Here is an 18,672-nt window from a genome sequence, read left to right as displayed (position 1 = left end):
ATTCGAGATCTTTAAAAGATTTTTCTTGCGATTTGAACTAGTGATGTGGCTATATTGTAGTACGATGAACATGCACCTGCATGCGAGGATAGGGGCTTCAACCTTATTTATTTTCACAGTAAACTGCAATTTAGTTGGTAAAACGTTTCTCCTTTATCTATTAGGTCAGTGGTTTGAGTCATCAAAGGTTAAATGAAAAACCATGATTGATCGTATTAAAAATACATCCTTATTTTCTTTATATAAACTTATTGAAATTGCTAAAAGAAAGATAGAACGAAGAACTTGACCGGAAAAGATGAACTATAAAATAGGTTCATTGGGAGATCTTAAATTAACATTTTTTTTTTGCACTAACTACCTTGATGAATTTAACAAATTTTAAAGAAACTTTTGAAGCTTAGTTTTATATGTCCACAATTTTGAAATATATTAGAGTATGTACAACATACATTTAATAATTTGAGCAACTATCCAAATAAAAGGGTCCAAGTGATGTTGTCTATTCATAGACATGGATAGGGTTTGGGAGGTCCCTATAATCCTAGAAATTACAAGTTGATGTAATGAATGTGGCCATATTCAAATTAGTTATCATCTTCTTGCAAGACACACATATGTTTACATTTTTGAATTATTGATGGATTTTATCATCAAAATTCGTATGATTTTGAAAACCAACTTGGTCCTATATACAAGTTAGATATTTTGGTGTTAAGAATTTTCTTTCACCCATCGAGTCTCATATTTAGTGTCGGCATACAATTAGTGATCTGGTCTCCTTTTGCTTCTGATTATCTATGTACAAAACGGGATCTTTATTATCGTTTCACTAAAAAAGTGGATTATTTTTTTTCTTCCTTTTTCCCCATTTAATTAAGCTGTTCACCTTTTTTTTCCTTAAATCCTCTGCTAGGAAAGATTTATAATGTTCACTTGAGCATTAGCATAAGACGTTTTCTACACACATACAAGACTGACTAGAATTCGAACAAATTTCATGATTTAAATTACTATTATCTTCCAAAAGAAATGAATATGTTGTCATTCATAAATCATAATAACAATTATCTTGTGATTTTGATCTTTTAATCAAAGTAAGATAAGGTTCATGAACCAAAATAGTTGCTCATCAATACATTCTTAAAGTGAGAGATGATGTGGACTCAAAGATTACTTGTCTTTATGCACTAATTGTGTAGTACGTAGGCATGTGTGTGTTCCTCAAGGTTCATGTACTAAAGGCCTTTTCTTTCCTCTTGTTCCTTTCATGACCATGGCTTTCGATCGAGACATATCATACTTTTATTTTACATACTTTTAATACGACAATAGTGTGTGTTCTAAGAATAGTAATTTGAGATATACAATATGAAAATTGTACGATGTTTATTGTATGACATTGAGATACGCGAGCCGTCAAAATTGGTTCGACAACTGAAGGAAAGGACGAGTCCGGACAGGGGCGAGCATTTGAATTTTCGGTCGGAATTATACCGAATTCGAATTTTGAGATAATATAAATCCGATCTGATTCAAAATATCCAATTTTTTTATAACTAATAACCTACCCAAAAAAAATCCAAAAATGAGAAATAAAATTTTGTAACTATTACATATCAGTAACTCGGATTATAAGATTTTTTCCGTTTCTAAAAATCAATCCAAATTGAATCGAAAATTCGAATTCTCAAAGAAAAAGAAATCCGAAAAATCTGAACCGAATTTAATTACTATTCAATTTGGCATGATTTGATCACTCGGATTGCAAATATTGTCACTTTTGTTAAATATGAGATAAAAATTTAAAATTTTGCATAATCACAACACACATTCAGTCCTAATTTAACAACATAAGCATTTGTAAAACAATTTTTTTCAAGATAAATAATGTTTCTCCATTTATTCACATGGGCCTATCAGCTACCCCCTCCGTTTTTTCATAGTTGAGTCATTTTTCCATTTCGAAAAGTTTCTTCATAGTTGAGTCATTTCCATATATGGTAACTTTTTTCTCTCTCTTATTCTCTCTACTTTATTCACTTTATACTTTATTCTCTCTGTCTTTTCCTCTCTCTTACTTTTTTATCTATTTATTTAACACACCCAACATTCATTTTTAAAACTCCGTGCCGAAAAGTTCCGCCTCAACTTTGAAGAATTGGAGGGAGTATGATATTATCAGCCCAATATCCAAAAGTAAAAGGGATAATTTGTTGGTATAGGCCCAATAAAAAACTTTTAACGGGCCTTTATTTGGGCTGAAAATATTTAATTGGGCTTCAAAATAAGGCCCAAATAAGAAATGGAAAAGGCGGGTATTAACTGTATTAACTGTCATTCATTCTTCGCAGAGAGAGAAAAAGCGAAAGGGGAAAACGAAAAGAAGAGCGAATGCGCAAATTCGATTTCATTCCAATCGAATCTCTCTCGACACAAGCCATACCCTACCTCCGAATCTGCTAACAACCATCACAATTTCGAGATCCGCGACGAGGAGACGTATAAATGGAGGCCTCATGATCGACGATACTCGATTTCTTCGTTCCCGATTTTGCGGCATTCCGCGATGATGCAGATTGTGGAGATCGATCGCTACAAGCCTCGATTCTCGAATGGATCGATTGTGCGCTTGTTTCCCCCAACGGCGTATGTCGGCGGCCCGAGGCGGAGCGCTTCGTCCTACAACAGGCTTCAGCAGCCGCCCCTCCGAATCACGGTTCTCAAATTGGACGGATCCACTTTTGGTAGGTTTTTAATTTGATTTTGTGGATGTGGATCTGTTCGAGTGGTTATCTGTGTTTTGTTAGGTTTTGTGGAAATTGATGTTTGCCTTTGATTGATTTGAGTGTGTGAGAATGTAGATTGGGTGTTTGTGATAGTGCTGAATGAGAATTTAATGAAGTTTGTGGAATTTTTTTGTTGTGAAGGAGTTGAGGTGAGTAAGATGGGAACCGTTGGGGAGCTGAAGCGGGCTGTCGAATCGGCTTTTGATCATCTGCCAAAGGAGGGGCCTGACAGGGTTTCATGGTAATGAGTTTTTACCTTCAAAATATCTTCTGTTAGCAGCTGGTGATTTGCATTGCTATTGATGTCTGTTTAGCTCTAGTGGCATTGTTGCTTATTTAATTCTATGGCACTCTTATGTCTTCAAGATATTTGATGAATGGAATGCTAAATTGAATTTCTTTGGGCTTTAACAGTGTGTTTGTTGGACCTTAACTTCTTCAACATGAACTGGTGTAGCTAAGATCATAATTTGAACTTTTATGCAGGGAACATGTATGGGGACAGTTTTGCCTTAGTCACGAAGGCGAGATGTTGTTGAATGACCGAGATTATATCAGCATGGTTGGCATAAAGGATGGTGATCAGGTTAGTTCATGTTTTGTATCGGGTGACTGTTGCCTCTGCGTAGACGTTTTAGGTATTTAAAAGGAGTCCAATATTTTAAAAGATAGAGAGATTCTTGTCGTGTTATGCAAATGAAAGATCTTGCAGGTGGTTTAGTACTAGTAATTAGCCTTACATAAAGTAAACTCTATATGAAGTTCAAGATTTCTGAAGATAGATAGCTAGTTCATGTTGTATTGAGCAAACGAAAGATCTTGCAGTTCGTTTAGTACTAGAAATTATCCCTACATAAGAGAGAACCAAAAGTGAACTCCATATGACTGTGTCCCCTTTCGGCTTGATTGTGGTAGTGAGAGAGAACATCCTAGGTCTTCGAAAGGAATGGTGGGCTTTGAGAAAACAGTGAAGTTTCAGGGTTTTGAAAAGGAAGAAGTGACTATCTCTATTTTGGTCACATTTTGTAGTGAAAATTTGATGTTTCACTTTGTCTTATGCTTGGCAAATTTCATTTTTGTCTGCACTTTCAGCTGCAGTTCATTCATCGTGCTTCGAGTACCAATAATTTCATAAAGATAAAATCAAAGGCAGCATACACTAGTGATGATGATGAATCCCACAAGTAAGTTGTTGAGAAACAGTGATTTTGAAGCCAAGAATAGTGGTTTAAAAATCGACTTATATAACTATATCAATTCAATTTACAGAAAGGTTGAACACAGAAATGTAGAGAAAGAAGACAGCATTCATGAAGAGATATCAGAGGAGTCTAAGGAAGATGCTCATTGGGATTTAAGAGATGACGTTGGGACAAAACGCGATCACCGGCTAAGTCACTTAATAAAAGGGTGGTTTCCATATCGCAAGTTCAGTAGCTCGAGCTCCAACTCCCGGATGAGGCTTGCAGAGAGAGGCTGCTCTTCTAGATCTTCACGCAACGTGCTGGGAAGTTTCAAGAATTGCTTGAGACGTTCGGGCAGAAAGAACGACTCCCGTAGGTTGAGTTGGAAAATCAAGTGAAAACTCCTTTTGTTTTAAAGGTATTGAAGCACAAGTAATCAGTTGCAGAAATAATATGGTTGATGCTTCCTTATTCATCTTTGTTACACATGTTAATGAGATTATGATTTTAGGAAAGTTTTGTGGATTTAGCGAATCGTGTGTTGAAGAATGGAACTGTCTCTGTTGAATAAGAATTTATTGAGAAATGCATTTCGATTTTGGTTGATTTGTTTGAGATATAATCTGTTTTATTTGGAGCTAACTGGTAGTACTACTAGTTTATATTTCAGCAGTCAATGTATTGAGGAATCATATTGTGCTAATGATTTTATAAAATTATTTCTATATTGCAAACGCGACAAATAAATGAATAATTAGGCAATAGTAGTAAGAACAAATTAGCTAACTTTATTTATAATGAATGAAGGGAGAAATCATGCTTGCTTTTGTACTATTCTTCACTATTTAAATGTGCAACTAACTCCACAAAACTACACGAATATTATGAATCATGAGTAGATTAATACTAATAATAATAGAAAATAATCAAATCTAGAATAATATAAAAGGATCGAATATTAATATTTATATTGAATAACTTGAAATTTGATGATTTACACTAAAAAAATAAATTAATTTTTTGGAATAAAAGAATAAAAGCGGGTGATTAAAATATTGAAAGCGCAAACAACGGTGGCATTACATCGTTACAGTTGAGATGACTCTTCTCTCTCTCTCTCTCTCTATTTAGTTCTGTTTCAATTTCGTCACTCTTTATTACTCTCTCATAGCTCGTAACCGCAGCTATGAAATGATCCATCAATACTCATACATAATTTAATTCGTCGAGATTGCTGTGTTTGCTTCTTCCTCAATCGATATTTTTCTTCATCTCTGCTATTGATCAGTAAGTTTTCTGTTTTTTGCTTACGAATTTGTGTGATTTTTGTGTGTTTTTTTTGTAGTAGTAACTTTGCTGAGCTGATTTGGCTGAGGAATGAAAATCTGTTTATACGTTTTGTTTTTGTATGTTGTTGGATAGTGATTGTATATTTATGAACATAATTTCTGTGTGGAAAAAAAACTATGATTGGAGAATTTGTTCGTGTCGAGCATTGGATTTTTGGCGTTTCCTGATATGAAAAGAGTGTGATTAGTGATTATGATGTTTTTTCTGGCGGGATAGGAATTTTGGATTGAGAATTTGGGGATGTTTGTTTTTAGCATCTGGTAGATTTTCTTTTTTCAGAAACTGATGGATTTTGTGGTAGGTTATGAAAGCATTGTATGAATTATCTTGTGGAATGATGGTAATTTTATGCACATTTTGTGGCTGAATGGTCTCTGTGAATAACTTTGTTATAGGATCATTTAGGGAAAATGGCAGGACAAGCTGTTGCAAATCGGCCTGCGCCTTCGTTTGATTTTGTGATGGTTGATGGAGTGTCTGGTGATGTTGTTAGCACCACCTTAGGTGCATCATCTCACCGGATGACCCCGTGGATTGATCCAACGACGATTAAGCTCAGGCACCGGATTGGGAGAGGGGCGTTTGGTGATGTTTGGTTAGCCATACATCACCGTTCGTCTCAGGACCATGACGAGTATCATGAGGTTGCTGTGAAAATGTTGCACCCGGTGAAAGAGGAAAATATTAGGGATGTCTTGAATAGACTGGGTGATTTGATTTTTAAGTGTCAGGGGTTAGATACGGTTTGTTTGCTCTACGGGCTTTCGGTTATCAATAAGAGAGTGAGTTTTCTGATTGGCCTTTTGTTGCATTGCTCGAATTCCTAGTGGAAATGAATGTAGAAATCTGAAGTGTTATATTGCCTTGTTCTTGTAGATATGCATTGTTATGCAATTCTATGAGGGCTCAGTCGGGGACAAAATGGCTCGTCTCAATGGGGGGAAACTGTCGCTTGGAGATGTTCTTAGGTGATGTTTGATGTTGGTTTCGGGATTTGGGTTCATTTGTGAGTACTTACTTTGACTGTGATGATTACAGGTATGGAGTGGATCTAGCTCAGGGAATAATGGACCTCCATGCAAAAGGGATACTTATTCTCAACCTCAAACCTTATAATTTCCTGTTGAATAGAAACGACGGGGCAATTATTGGGGATATTGGTATCCCTTACGTGTTGTTAGGAATCCCATTGCCTAGTACACACATGGATCAAAGACTTGGGAGTCCAACGTATATGGCTCCCGAGCAATGGCAGCCAGAAGTGAGAGGTCCTATATCTGTTGAGATTGATTCGTGGGGATTTGGTTGCAGCATATTAGAGATGCTAACCGGGATACAGCCATGGAGTGGTAAATCGGTTGAGGAGATATACAAGTTAGTTGTAACAAAGCAAGAAAAACCTCATATTCCCAGCGGCCTCCCCCCTGCAGTTTAGAATGTTATTATCGGATGTTTTGAGTACGATTTTAGGAGCCGCCCCGTGATGGCAGATATTTTACATGCTTTCAAGAGGTATCATTTTCTTGATCCTTGATGCAAGTTTTATGTTTCAGATACAATTGTGTTCCACTGAACTTTTTATGCGACGAATTTGCAGTTCGCAGAGTGCAGTTTGTCAAGACGGAAGCTGGACAGGTCTCGGAAGTAGAATGATCAGAGACAAACCCGGTGGCGGTGGGTATACAGAGTGGTTCCTTGCTAAGGATCACCTGCAAGTCGGGGATGTGGTCCGGTCTAGGAAAACTAACACGTGCAGTGTCAAAAATATGGATGTGCCCGAGGGGTCTGTGGTGGGTCTAGAACGGGATACAGATCAAGATGGATATGTTCTAGTGAGGGTGCATGGAGTTCATGATCCACTACGAGTTCATGTTTCCACATTGGAACGAGTCACGTTCGGCTTGGCTGCAGGCGACTGGGTTCGCCTGAAGAATGAAGAGAAGAAGCACTCGCCCATTGGCGTCCTCCACTCAGTACACCGCGATGGAAGTGTAGCTGTTGCGTTTATAGGACTGGAGTCCCTATGGAAGGGCATGTATTCACAGTTTGAGATGGCTAAGCCTTACTGTGCAGGGCAGTTCGTGAAGCTCAAGTCGAGCGTCTTCAGCCCGCGGTTCGACTGGCCTCGTGGAAGAGGGGGTGATTGGGCCACTGGCCGGATTTGTCAAGTGCTGCCAAACGGGTGCCTCGTTGTCAAGTTCCCCGGCCAGCTGAGCATGGGGAGCGAGGACGTGAGTTTCCTCGCCGATCCAGCTGAAGTCGAGCTTGTCTCGTTCGAGACTTCACCTGGCTTGGTGAAGAAGTATCAGCATCTAGAGGACTTCCACTGGGCTGTGAGGCCACTGTTGATTGCTTTGGGGGTTGTAACTGCCATAAAAATGGGACTGTTTGTTGGGAAGAAAGTGGGGAGAGGGAGATTGAAGGGAAAGAGTCATCGTCTGTACCAAAACGATGTTCGGAAAAGAGGTGGCGCCAGAGACGGGAACGCGGCGTGGCAGCCGCCGAAGGTGGCTAACATGCTCAGGTGATGGTTTCTTTACCAAAAAACAACTGGGAAATCTGCATAGTAGTGCTAGTAGATGTACATCAATTTTCTTAAATGAAATATCAAAATATAGGAAACTCGACTTTGTTTGTGTAAATAGATTTATGGCTTTTCTCTCCTTATTTATATCTTTCTTTAATGTAAAGCCTCTATATTATTGTGCAATATTGGCTGGCTGGTAAACAGGAGTATTTGCTTTTCCTTATTTAGAGTTTGAAATTTAAAAAATTCTTAAAAATATGAAGACCAAATCACACAATTATAGAATACAAAAGCGCAGCAAGTGACCAATTATCCAACAAAAACTAGCGAATTCCACATGTTTTTCTCAACTCTGAATTATGTATACAAATCGGACTTTCAATATATATGTACACTGTTGCATACAGCACCGCGAGAGACCAAAAAAATCGACACCAACGCGTTCCTGCTGGTAAAACCGCAAACATGGATAACTCCCCATGTCGTATATATCCAACTCTACACATAATTGGCATTTCTGAATTTACATGTCCAAGAGTTAGCTGCTGCTATGTTGGACCTCACTTCCTACATTTACATCTGATGTTTCGCCTTTCTCCTTAGATTTCCTCATCTTGAGGCTGTTCACTATAAGGGAGTTCACCTGCTTTCTCAACGCACCATTATCGGCTAGGAGACTCGTTAGTGTCTGCCTCGATTCCTCGTCTATGGAAGTTGTGTGCTTGTCACCATCCTCAGCTAATAACTGCTCAAACTGATAACATTTAGAAGATGAAACTCCCATCATCACCACAAGGATACATAAGTTGAACTAAAAATCGATATTTTGAAAATAGTGATCAATTATTGATATGAACCAAAAGCTAGGAGTGTACCTCAGCAATGAGAAGGTCTATCTGGTTTTCGGATGTGCCAACAAAATCCAACTGATCCAATAATGACGGGAGGCTGTCAGCTGTGTCACCTTTCGTGCTTGTTAAATTGTCGATATTGCACTCCTGAAGCTGATCCTGAAGAATCTTGCATCTGTCTAGCAACTTCCTCCAAGAGGATCTCACCTGCTCATTTCTCTCTCTTTCTTCCTGAAGAAGTTCCTGTGAATCCAGAAGCAGTTCATAAAGTAACAGAAGATCAACATCTTGATTAACAAAGTTTGTCCGAATTCGCATTATGTAGGCAGAGTGACTGAGAGATGATAATTGTGTTGGATATTACAAGTCAATATAGTAGTCCAACTAAGTATACCTCCATTTCAGATTTTTCTCTGAGAGACTGCTTGAGCTGTTGCGTTAATTCTGATTGGGAACTTCTTAATGATCTTACTTCCTTGACGAGAACTTTAATATCAGCTTTTGATTTTACTTCCAGCTCTTGATGTCGCTTCAACAAATCCTCAAACTGCTGTTTTGAAGAGTCCAACTCCTGGCGCAACGTATCCGTCTGCTGATTGCCTGGTGAAACAGAAGGCTGAGCATCTGTGCTCTGATCCTGGAATAGGCTTTTGTCATTATAGATCGTTCAAGCTTACATAAACTAAAACAGTGAAGTCAATGAACAGGGTACAGAACCTGTTGCTGATTCAACTTTAGTTCTAGTTCCATAGACCTCCGCCTAAGTTCTTCCATATCCCACTGCATTTGAGTAACTCGTTCTCTTTCAATTAGTATAGCCTGCTCAAGATTTTCTTTACTTTTTTGTTTAGTAGTTTCAAGCTCCACTTCCAAATCCTTCACCTGTGTATAAATGAGAACTCATGAATATTGAAGTTTAGCAGGAAAAAAAGATGTATCACTAATGCTAATTTCACTCAGTCAGAATTATTTTTTCATGTTTGAGTCTAATACCGAATACCAAAGATAACAACTAGGACTCAAATTGTAAAACAGTGTTACCAATAGACATTTGTAACCTTTCCTCAACAGATCTGAAGCCAAAATATAATATGGGTTCAAACTGTCAGCATTCAGATACCTTTGTTGCAAGATAGTCCTTCACGGCAATTTCTTGATTCAATCTCGATATAAGATCCTCCATATCAGTCTTGGCAGTAATCAACCTCCGCTGCATTGTCATAAGTACTCTATTCATCTTCTGGCGCTGATCCACTGGGACCAACAGGTGTATATCATCTGGGAGATGATAATCAGAGTTTCCAACAGTTCCAGTGGTTCGTCCAACCTCAGCCGCACTCCCAAAATCAAAAGCCCCATGTCCATTTGAATTTGGAAATGCTAAACTTGATGACTCACTGCCTCTTAAAGAGCTCCTGTCGCTTCCAATGCTATCAGACGACAGCTTTCGGCCATGATGAACCAATGAACTATTTTCAGCCAGATGCTCTGACATATCTTCTTCGTGATGAGAGGCTTTCAAAGAACCTCCATTACTCAGGTTCTGCTCTGAATTATGATTTTCTCTGGCATGCAGCTTATGTTTAGGAAAGTTCTCGAGCTTCTCTAGAATAGCATTCCCCATTGACAAGCCCTCGTCAATGTTTGACATGCCATACTTGACAAATTTATCCACTGTACTCGCGGCATCATCATAAAATGATAGATCCTCAGTCCCAACTTCTGAGTTGTTGTCCCTTCCAAGGCTATGTGAACCAATATCAGATATCTCATAGGCTGTATCACTGCCATAATCTGATGCCACGGATGAAGTACCTGCTGCCAACATGCTTGAATTTGGGTGAACATGATGAGATGAGTCTGTCGTAGTTACAGAATTATGTGAATCGGAGGGACTCTGCAGGCCCTCTTCTTGGAATGCTGGAGAAAAAATGTAACGTTACAGAATTTATAAGTAGCTCTAGTATGGAGATCCAGACCCCATAGATTAAACAAAAATTGATGTAAAGAAAATTACTAGCATAGAAATATCAAATTACAGCATACTCACATGACCTAGCAGCAGCTTCCAGTTCAAGAAAGGATGCGACGACAATGCTTCTTGACAAATCAATATCTGAAAGTAAGTTTGCCATCCATTCCTCCAAAGAACTCCTTCTCTGAAATAAAACAGAAGCCTCTAATAATCTTAACAGTTAATTGAAAGTAGAGTAGAATACAAACAAGAGCTCCAGTCTCGATAAGATATCTACAATCTCCATCCTAGAACTTATATTTATGTTGTTTTAGAGATAAGCTTAGGATTTAGATATATAACAATAAGGCCTCAAGAGCAATCATAAAAATGTGCAAGACTCATCCCACCCCTTCCAAAAAGAAAAGTTTTTGCAATGCTAACTTATGACTATAATAATCCAAGCCATAAACAATCTTTACCGCTTCCAGCATTGCCCTTGTTTTCATCCGCAAGAGCCCCTTCGGTGGACTTGGTGGAATGCTTTTCTGAGGAAAGGCTCTTTTGAGCTACAAGAGAAAGTTGAAAACAATACCAGAATCAATATATTACAACTTTATCACAGAAACATGCAAATGCTCAGTCAGGGAAACAAATAGCAAGACATATTCTTCATACAAGTTTAAGTATGTGATGCCACAACCCTATCTAAATATTTGAGCTTACAGCAGCATGTAATTTTAGGAAATCGTTGAATCTCCTCAATACAGTTCTTGTGGTTGTAATCCCCTCTGGTGACTGTATGCCAACCTGAACCCTGTAAAACTGCACCTTCCAATTGTTAATTCTGGAACCACTAGCAAGTTAAAAACCAATACGAGAAAAGGTCCCAAGGAACATAACATTCACCAAAAAGTGGACCTGGACTGGCACTGGATATCAATGGTAATCAAAGGAGGAGGAGAGATTAATCCTTTCACATATGTGTAGGAAAAAGAGGGGACAATCACAATAGAAAAAAGGTGATATATTGTAAGAATGTACTAAATGTAACAAATTTTTCATCAACTTTCTTGCCATAACTTGCATAGATATTTAATATATTGGCTTGACAGCATAAGACCAAGCTTTCGCACCACCAACCAGTTGCTGGGAGAAACTGACCAGTTCATCGCAGAAAAACATAAAAAGTTTTAAAGCAAGGGCATGGTCTACATCAACTTGATGGAAGTGAAACAATTTTTTTTAACTAATATTCAAATTTCGCATAATCATAACTGAGTACAGTTTGTAAATCATATCACGTAATGAACATACAAAGAAACATTAGATCAATACCACTGTCGGGTCAGAATCTCTCGACTTTGCAAGTACAATCCATGAAGGTAGAGTGATGCAGTAACTCCATCCTGTCCGAGGATCATGAGGCCAAACACTTTCTCTCCCTGCCTGCAAAGTACATTAACATTGCCCTTTCTAAGTAACAAGAGTCTTGTCTAAGCAATGAAAAGGAATATGGTTTATCAACTAAAAGTCTAAAATCAAACTAAACATAGCACTAGCCACCAAGGCTTATGTACACATCAGCATTTCAGGAAACTACCAGTTATAGCAAAATTCATAGCAGAAAGTTAATACTTTTGCTTAGAAACAAACTTCCTCTTAAACCACATCTTAAGCTACAAGCAAAGAATTTCTCTCTTAGGATTACAAATTTACAACATAATTTTAACTAATTTAAACTATTTAACCAATTTTAGTACTAAGCTTAACACTATCGAAATAAGCAATGCTTACAGAAAACAATCTGATCTCTCTCACTCATGATTAGTGTACCTAACGAGCTGATCACACGACTTAATTCGCTAAAAATAAATCAAACCGACAGCTATCGAAATCGATCAAAGCATCCATGTAAGCGAATTCAAATTCCAGTAAATTCATCGAAATCCATAAAATTAAGGAACAAGACAATACCCAAACTCGAGGCGGAGGGCTCCAATCCATTCCCAGCGGCAAGGGCGAAGTCCCATCGTGGCGATGCTTCGGTGGACTCGGCCGCTGCATCTCCACAAGTCTGGAATCCGATCACTTCACACAGCCGTAATTCGATCGATCACTTGGATATTTTAATCACTACAATGTAACTAAGTCACTAAAACCCAGCAGCAATCTCAAGGCCACCCCGATTAATAGGGCATCAAAACGAATTTGGAATTTGGGTGCAATTAGGGTTTTGAGAAATTGAGATCAGAGGGCGCACGATAGCCCCAGGCGGCAGGATTAGAGGAGAAAGTGGGAGTTGGCTACAAAGCGCAGGTGGTGCGCTGCTTCGATTTTCTCCACCATTTTTGTCTTTTTCTTTTCTTCCGATCTAAACACGTTTCTTCAAAGCGTGATCCACCGCATCGGACGGTACTGGATTGGAGTCACATGAGAGAATCAGAGAATCGATTGTTTTGATATTTATTTTGTCTTTTCTTTTCTTTTTTCAATCCCAAAATATATGCTCTCTCTTCAAGATTACTCAATTTCGTCGCTGGCAATTACAAATTGGCAGCAAACTAAAAATCTAATCCTGGTTTTAATATGAAAAATTGGAAATTTTCGAGGAAAATGATTAATGACTGTAATAGTTAAAATCTTAGTTTTAATTCCCCAAATAAAATATGATCAATTTCCTCCTCTTAATAATTGTCAATTTTAATTTATTTTCTTTTTGGAATATAGACAAAATTAAAGGCCAGAGGTAGTAAATATCAACTGAGACCTTACACGATGTGACAAGAAATTCAAAATGACTTTCTTTTAATCCACAAAATTTATATGTGAATGTGAATGTTGTGATTGTTGTTTTTCAAGAAAATGCAAAATTCTGTGTTGTACATTTGTTGTCGTTATAAGGTTAAAAACCAAGACATGTGTGTATGGACTATAACTCGAATCTCCAATACAAAAAGACAATACCAATAATAATAAAATTAAAGTGAGACGAATTGTGTATATAATGCGAAATAAAGCATCAAATCGTCACAAGAATAACAGTAAATGATAAATATTACTGCAGATGATCACAAATACAATGATACATTATTAGACTACAGGCAAACATTCTTGCCTAGTCTATTGCATGAAATTAAATCATTCAAACCTACAGAGAAAGAGAGAGAACACACACAAATTAAGAAGAGGAACACAACACAAATACAAATACAAATCAATCTCAAGTTTATTGAACTTCTAAGTTTTCACTGCATTCAAACACATTTGAAACCGGGAGGGACCGTTTTCTGGCAAGCGCTGAGCAAGACGCTGAGCGCCACCGGGATGTCCAGGTTGATGCCGAGCACGTTCGCCTTGATGGCCGTGCAGAGGCACGCCGCCACCTCCAAGTCGGCCAGCCCCTCGAGCAGCGGGCAGCACTTGTCGCCCGAAGGGGGCGACCCGACCACCGCATTCACCAGGCCGAGGAGGTCGGCGCAGACGCCGAGCTTCAACGTGTCCCGGGGGCAGAACGGGTTCGGCGGGGGCACCTTGGGAGCTGGGTTCGGCTTGCACGTGCCGCACCCGGAGGTGAAGGCGGCAGAGAGGAGGAGGAATGAGAGGATTACGACGGCTCGGGCAGCGGCCATGGTGGTGAACTAGGGTTGGGACTTGAGAGAGAGTAGTGTGAGAAGGGGTGAGTGGAAATCTCCTTGTTATATAGAAGGGGAAGTGAGGCTGGTGATTGGAGAGGAATTGAGTGGAAGAGAGATAGAGAGAGGGGGAATACAATCAAGTTGGATTTTTGTAAGCTTGTGCAGAAGTTCACCAAATGGTACAGAATATATTACTAGTATTTAGCAGAATCATAAATACTAATTTAGGACAATTTTGGCAAATATTATGCTAATGATGAAATGTACAATACTATTAAGCATGGGATGTTATGTTTTGGTTAAGACATGAAGGGCCCCTCAATCTGGAAAACACATGCTAAAGGCAAATCTGGACCAATGATTCAGCAACATGTGACTGTTTTTTATTTCTAGTGTAAACTATATCTATCAAGATTAGAGTAACAATCAAATGGAAAGAATCCAAAAGCTAGGGTATAGAAATGCACCTATTTCACTCGTTTTTGTGGGGTCTAAAATCTATTCTACCTCTAGGAAGGATATCTGATACCACTATGAGTGGCCAATGATCCAACAGTAAGGCACATAGATTCAGTTTCATAGTCGAGCCAGCTGGCATTTTATCGTTGAAGTGAAAGCAGCAATGAAAATATCATTCGAGGGTTAGGGCGTGAAGTTACAGCAATTACCTCAGGGTAGTACCAGGACTGTCTTCCAGAGCAGATGGAGAGGGAAGTTCTGGCATGCTCTAACAGCACAGAAGCAACGGTGTGGTTAGAATTCAAAAAAATTTCATTGAGTAGTTAGCAAAGAAAATTTATCCAGGAAAAAATGATAATGTCTCAAACGAACAACACTTGATTGAAAATCATGACTTATATATCCAGAAATGTCGATTACAAAACAAACCAACCATTTTGAATTTGCTTGAAAATACCTTGTGCAATATCTAGATAGAGCTGGTGCCCTACAGAGACAGCTTTACACACGACTAAATCTCAAACCAAGAATGAAAGTATAAAACCAACAACTTCTTCAGACATCTCAGGGAGATATGAAGTGAAAGAACTGAGCGTACACTTAACAGAAGAAAGAGAAATAGCATCCATATGTCACGAGCAGATCTCATTACAAGCAAGACGGAAGAGTGGGTCCGTGGCAAACAAAAGCCAAAACGACATAGATTATTACCAGGAGAAGGAATATCAATGCAATCCTGCACAATATCAAGCATCGCTTATTTAGAAAGTAGAAACAAATACGATCTAATGCAGATGTACCCCTCAAAGAGAGGAGTACAAATTAACTAGCAAACGGTAAAACTGAGTGTTCAAGATACAGTACACTTCTAAGTTCTTGCCTCTAAGTTCAATCAAGTTTTATTTTAACCAGAGGTTTCGTAATTTACAAGCAAGTAAATGTCAAGTTCAAACTTACGTAAGCTTGACACCTCAAAGAGAAAAATTAAACTAGCAAATGGTAAAAACTGAGTGTTCAAGATACGGTACTCTTCTAAGTTCTTGCCTCTAAGTTCAATCAAGTTTTATTTTAACCAGAGTTTTCCGTAATTTACAAGCAAGTACATGTCAAGTTCAAACTTACGTAAGCTTGACATTTCTCCACCATACAGTGTTTCTAAAACGGCGAGCTTGCTTTCTGAAGCGAAAAGTGTTCCCTTGCATAGTGGCAGTTTTATCAACCAATAATTCTAGCCGGTCACCTCTATCCAAAACTTTATCAATGTTCTCAATCATGACATTCCGAACCTGCAACGACAAACAATAGACAGTTTACTTACAAGTTATTAGTAGACAAATAGCAGTGCAAAATATTCAAATTGGATCTACTGTACGGTTAACAATAATTGTGATTCCATATCAAGCCAAAAATCCAATGCATTTCACAGCCAGAAACTCAAGGCACTCATTCCAAACATATTAAGCCAAAAACAAGGTGACATCCTCACTGCCGAAAGTCCACACGGAATTTGGAAGCAATATAACCGAAGCAACGCCAAGAGACCAAACAGTTAGCAAAGAGATAATTACCTGGCTCATTTCACCTTTGAGCCGGTTTATCCTGTCAGCATTAGGATCACTTGAGAAATACTCGATTTGTTGGCTGAGGACCCTTGAAAAATCATCATTCATTGCATATGGCTGTGCAGACAATACAGCTCGACCATAGGTTCGCACAAATCTCTGATGAATTTCTTCCAGAAATGCAAAAGGAATTCTCCCTGTGTGGATTTGAAAGAACAGGAAACTTTTCGAGTTAAGCACTTACAGACATGATACTTGAAGAAAGGGCAAATCATAGAAGGGTGGACAACACAGAATGAAAGGCATCCCTCAATCACTCCAACCTATGAGTCTTGATACATCATGAATAACAAACCATGAACACAGAATGCAAAACGATGGTGCCACGAGTCCGATATAATCCCGAACTTTGATAAATCAAACTGTTGATCCAATAAATACAAATGCCTCTATATACCGTGGACGACATCCAAAAGATAATAACAATAATTGATGATCAGTCATTTTCCCTAGAGGATTCCAACATCACTTCACATAAGGAGATTCCTCATTAACAAACAAACCACCTTATAATATTCTCCTCACAATTGAAAAACACAAGTTTTCTCAATCTAAAAAAACTACTCCACCATTAAAAGTAACAAATCAAACCTAGCTAACCAGAATTATAAGCTGCAACTCCTCATAAAGGTACCTTATCAGTAAAAAAAAAGTGAGCAAAATTCATCCAGCTGCGATATCCCAAGAAGCTAATCTGAAATCACATTTTAAATTCCTAGGTCTCCTACAAGTTCAAACATCATTTCAAATTTCTCACGAGCAAAGGCACCATTTCACATCAAAATTCAAAATACTAATCACAAAACCTACACATAATCATATTCACGTACGAATTCCAGCTCAATCGAAAAAAAAACAACACGACGCGATCAAATTCTCCACACAAAAAAGGTAGAGAGAGAGGTGAACGTACTTCCGGCAGTGTCGTCGGCCATACAAAGGACGGTGAGGCCATCGGTGCGCTTGACGTGAAAAATGTAGCGATCCTGCGAGTAGGAGGCGTTGGTATCATTGTTACCGGGGATTTTCTCGAGAATTTGACGCGCGATCGCGTTCGCCGTGGTGGAAGTAGCGCTGAATTCCGCCAGCACAACCGAGCCACGCGCCACCAGCGCGTAAAGTATCGCCATCCCCTTTCTCTCTCTGCCTCAATTCTGACTGATCTGATTCAAGAGAAAATGCTATTCACGACGGATTCGTCCCTACAATTTCGGAGATAAACGCTACAAGGAATAAGCCTTTTTTAATTTTATGTATGAAAGCTATGAAAATAAATAAGGATTACACCACTTTATATATTTATTTAACATTCTTTGTTATTGATAATTCTTGATATTTCACTCTAGTTTCAGTCTTCTGTTTAAGAGCAAACGATCATATTACAGTTTTGTCTAAAATATTAGTATTTGATAGATTCAATTTTTTAACACTATTAATTAAGCATTTAAACATTAGACTAAGGTTGTTTAATTGTAAACATAGAAGTAATTCGATTTTGGTCCAACACATTATATTTGCTAGCTTTCATTATGAGTCGCCCATTTTGTTTGCCAAAAAGTGAAGTACTCCAGTAGTTAAAATTGTAACCGGTGTTAGTGTTACATTCAACTCAGATTTTAAGCTGATATTGGAGTCGAAAACCGACAAAACTCAGCGTTCAATATTGTAAAATCCTTCTAATGCTTGTTATGATGAAATCACACATTGGTGATGATGCACTTTGGATGCAAAGCTAGCACCAGAATTCGAGCATGTGGCATCACTTCTTTTCAAGCTTTACTTACCATACTAGGGTAGCGTTCGGTTGTCATGACTAATTATCATGAGACTATCCACCTAAGATTAAGTTATAAGATTATTTTAGTTGGAGAGGGAAGACTATGACTAATTATCATGAGAATATCCATACAGGATTAAGTTGAGGGGGTTAATCTTATGAACCAAACATGATACATATTTAATCATGAAATTTAATATTGCCAACCGAACACTCCTAGTGATAGTAATAAATACATAAACAATAATAATTATTTAGAAAATCAACTTACATTTGAAATTCTAAATTTTTTTAAATTAGGATTACTGCTCTTTCACAAGCCTTTAGTTGTACCATCATCGTCGTTGACAGCTTCGGCCCCCACCTTCATCATCGTTGACCGTTTCTGTCTTTTATCCTTTATTTATTTACTACTCCATTTTTTATCCCAAAATATTTTCTCTCATTTTGAAGAACCAATATCTCGCTGGCAAGCAATTTTAATATATGAGAAATTGAAAGTTCAAGAAAATTGATCAATG

At 38.2% G+C, this 18,672-nt stretch overlaps 3 protein-coding genes and 2 pseudogenes across 7 annotated transcripts; 2 read left to right on the top strand and 3 right to left on the bottom strand.

Annotated features, from left to right (window-relative positions):
* Window positions 1-2,345: 2,345 nt before the first annotated feature.
* Window positions 2,346-4,579, top strand: LOC125215452 (uncharacterized). Its single transcript, XM_048116871.2, has 5 exons — window positions 2,346-2,747; window positions 2,931-3,030; window positions 3,276-3,375; window positions 3,882-3,973; window positions 4,059-4,579. Exons 1-5 carry the CDS (start codon window positions 2,570-2,572, stop codon window positions 4,369-4,371), a joined length of 783 nt encoding a protein of 260 aa, XP_047972828.1. The 5' UTR covers window positions 2,346-2,569; the 3' UTR covers window positions 4,372-4,579.
* Window positions 4,580-5,057: 478 nt separating this feature from the next.
* LOC125213211 (protein KINASE OF THE OUTER CHLOROPLAST MEMBRANE 1-like) lies at window positions 5,058-8,073 on the top strand (annotated as a pseudogene). The gene is made up of 5 exons (XR_016136965.1): window positions 5,058-5,260; window positions 5,729-6,105; window positions 6,200-6,291; window positions 6,362-6,835; window positions 6,921-8,073. The product of XR_016136965.1 is annotated as a protein KINASE OF THE OUTER CHLOROPLAST MEMBRANE 1-like (transcript).
* A 35-nt stretch (window positions 8,074-8,108) lies between these two features.
* LOC125213210 (PX domain-containing protein EREL2-like) lies at window positions 8,109-13,142 on the bottom strand. 2 transcript variants are annotated; one of them, XM_048113622.2, is made up of 10 exons: window positions 12,633-13,142; window positions 11,994-12,104; window positions 11,382-11,480; window positions 11,138-11,224; window positions 10,752-10,860; window positions 9,822-10,621; window positions 9,419-9,583; window positions 9,096-9,338; window positions 8,726-8,944; window positions 8,109-8,595 (listed from the first exon to the last, which is right to left on the bottom strand). In XM_048113622.2, the coding sequence occupies exons 1-10, from the start codon at window positions 12,720-12,722 to the stop codon at window positions 8,389-8,391; spliced, it is 2,130 nt and encodes a 709-aa protein (XP_047969579.2). In that variant the 5' UTR covers window positions 12,723-13,142; the 3' UTR covers window positions 8,109-8,388. The 2 variants fall into 2 exon arrangements, with proteins under 2 accessions (XP_047969579.2, XP_047969578.2); XM_048113621.2 differs by having other exon boundaries at window positions 8,109-8,604; window positions 12,633-13,139.
* Window positions 13,143-13,694: 552 nt separating this feature from the next.
* LOC125214970 (putative lipid-binding protein At4g00165 pseudogene) lies at window positions 13,695-14,422 on the bottom strand (annotated as a pseudogene).
* Window positions 14,423-14,561: 139 nt separating this feature from the next.
* On the bottom strand, window positions 14,562-17,630 carry LOC125214968 (vesicle-associated membrane protein 711). 3 transcript variants are annotated; one of them, XR_016137118.1, is made up of 5 exons: window positions 17,288-17,630; window positions 16,321-16,511; window positions 15,875-16,038; window positions 15,351-15,488; window positions 14,562-15,020 (listed from the first exon to the last, which is right to left on the bottom strand). XR_016137118.1 is itself a non-coding variant. In XM_048116231.2 (4 exons), the coding sequence occupies exons 1-4, from the start codon at window positions 17,502-17,504 to the stop codon at window positions 15,401-15,403; spliced, it is 660 nt and encodes a 219-aa protein (XP_047972188.2). In that variant the 5' UTR covers window positions 17,505-17,629; the 3' UTR covers window positions 15,130-15,400. The 3 variants fall into 3 exon arrangements, 1 of the variants encoding a protein (XP_047972188.2); XR_007175192.2 differs by having other exon boundaries at window positions 15,210-15,488; window positions 17,288-17,629; XM_048116231.2 differs by lacking the exon at window positions 14,562-15,020 and having other exon boundaries at window positions 15,130-15,488; window positions 17,288-17,629.
* Between the last annotated feature and the right edge of the window lie 1,042 nt (window positions 17,631-18,672).

Source organism: Salvia hispanica, chromosome 3 (genome assembly GCF_029641045.1).
Source record: "Salvia hispanica isolate PSC_SH4W2 chromosome 3, Shi_PSC_v1, whole genome shotgun sequence".
Lineage (NCBI taxonomy): Eukaryota > Viridiplantae > Streptophyta > Magnoliopsida > Lamiales > Lamiaceae > Salvia > Salvia hispanica.
Note: the sequence above shows the minus strand (reverse complement) of the source record. Positions and strands in the feature narration are given on the sequence as shown.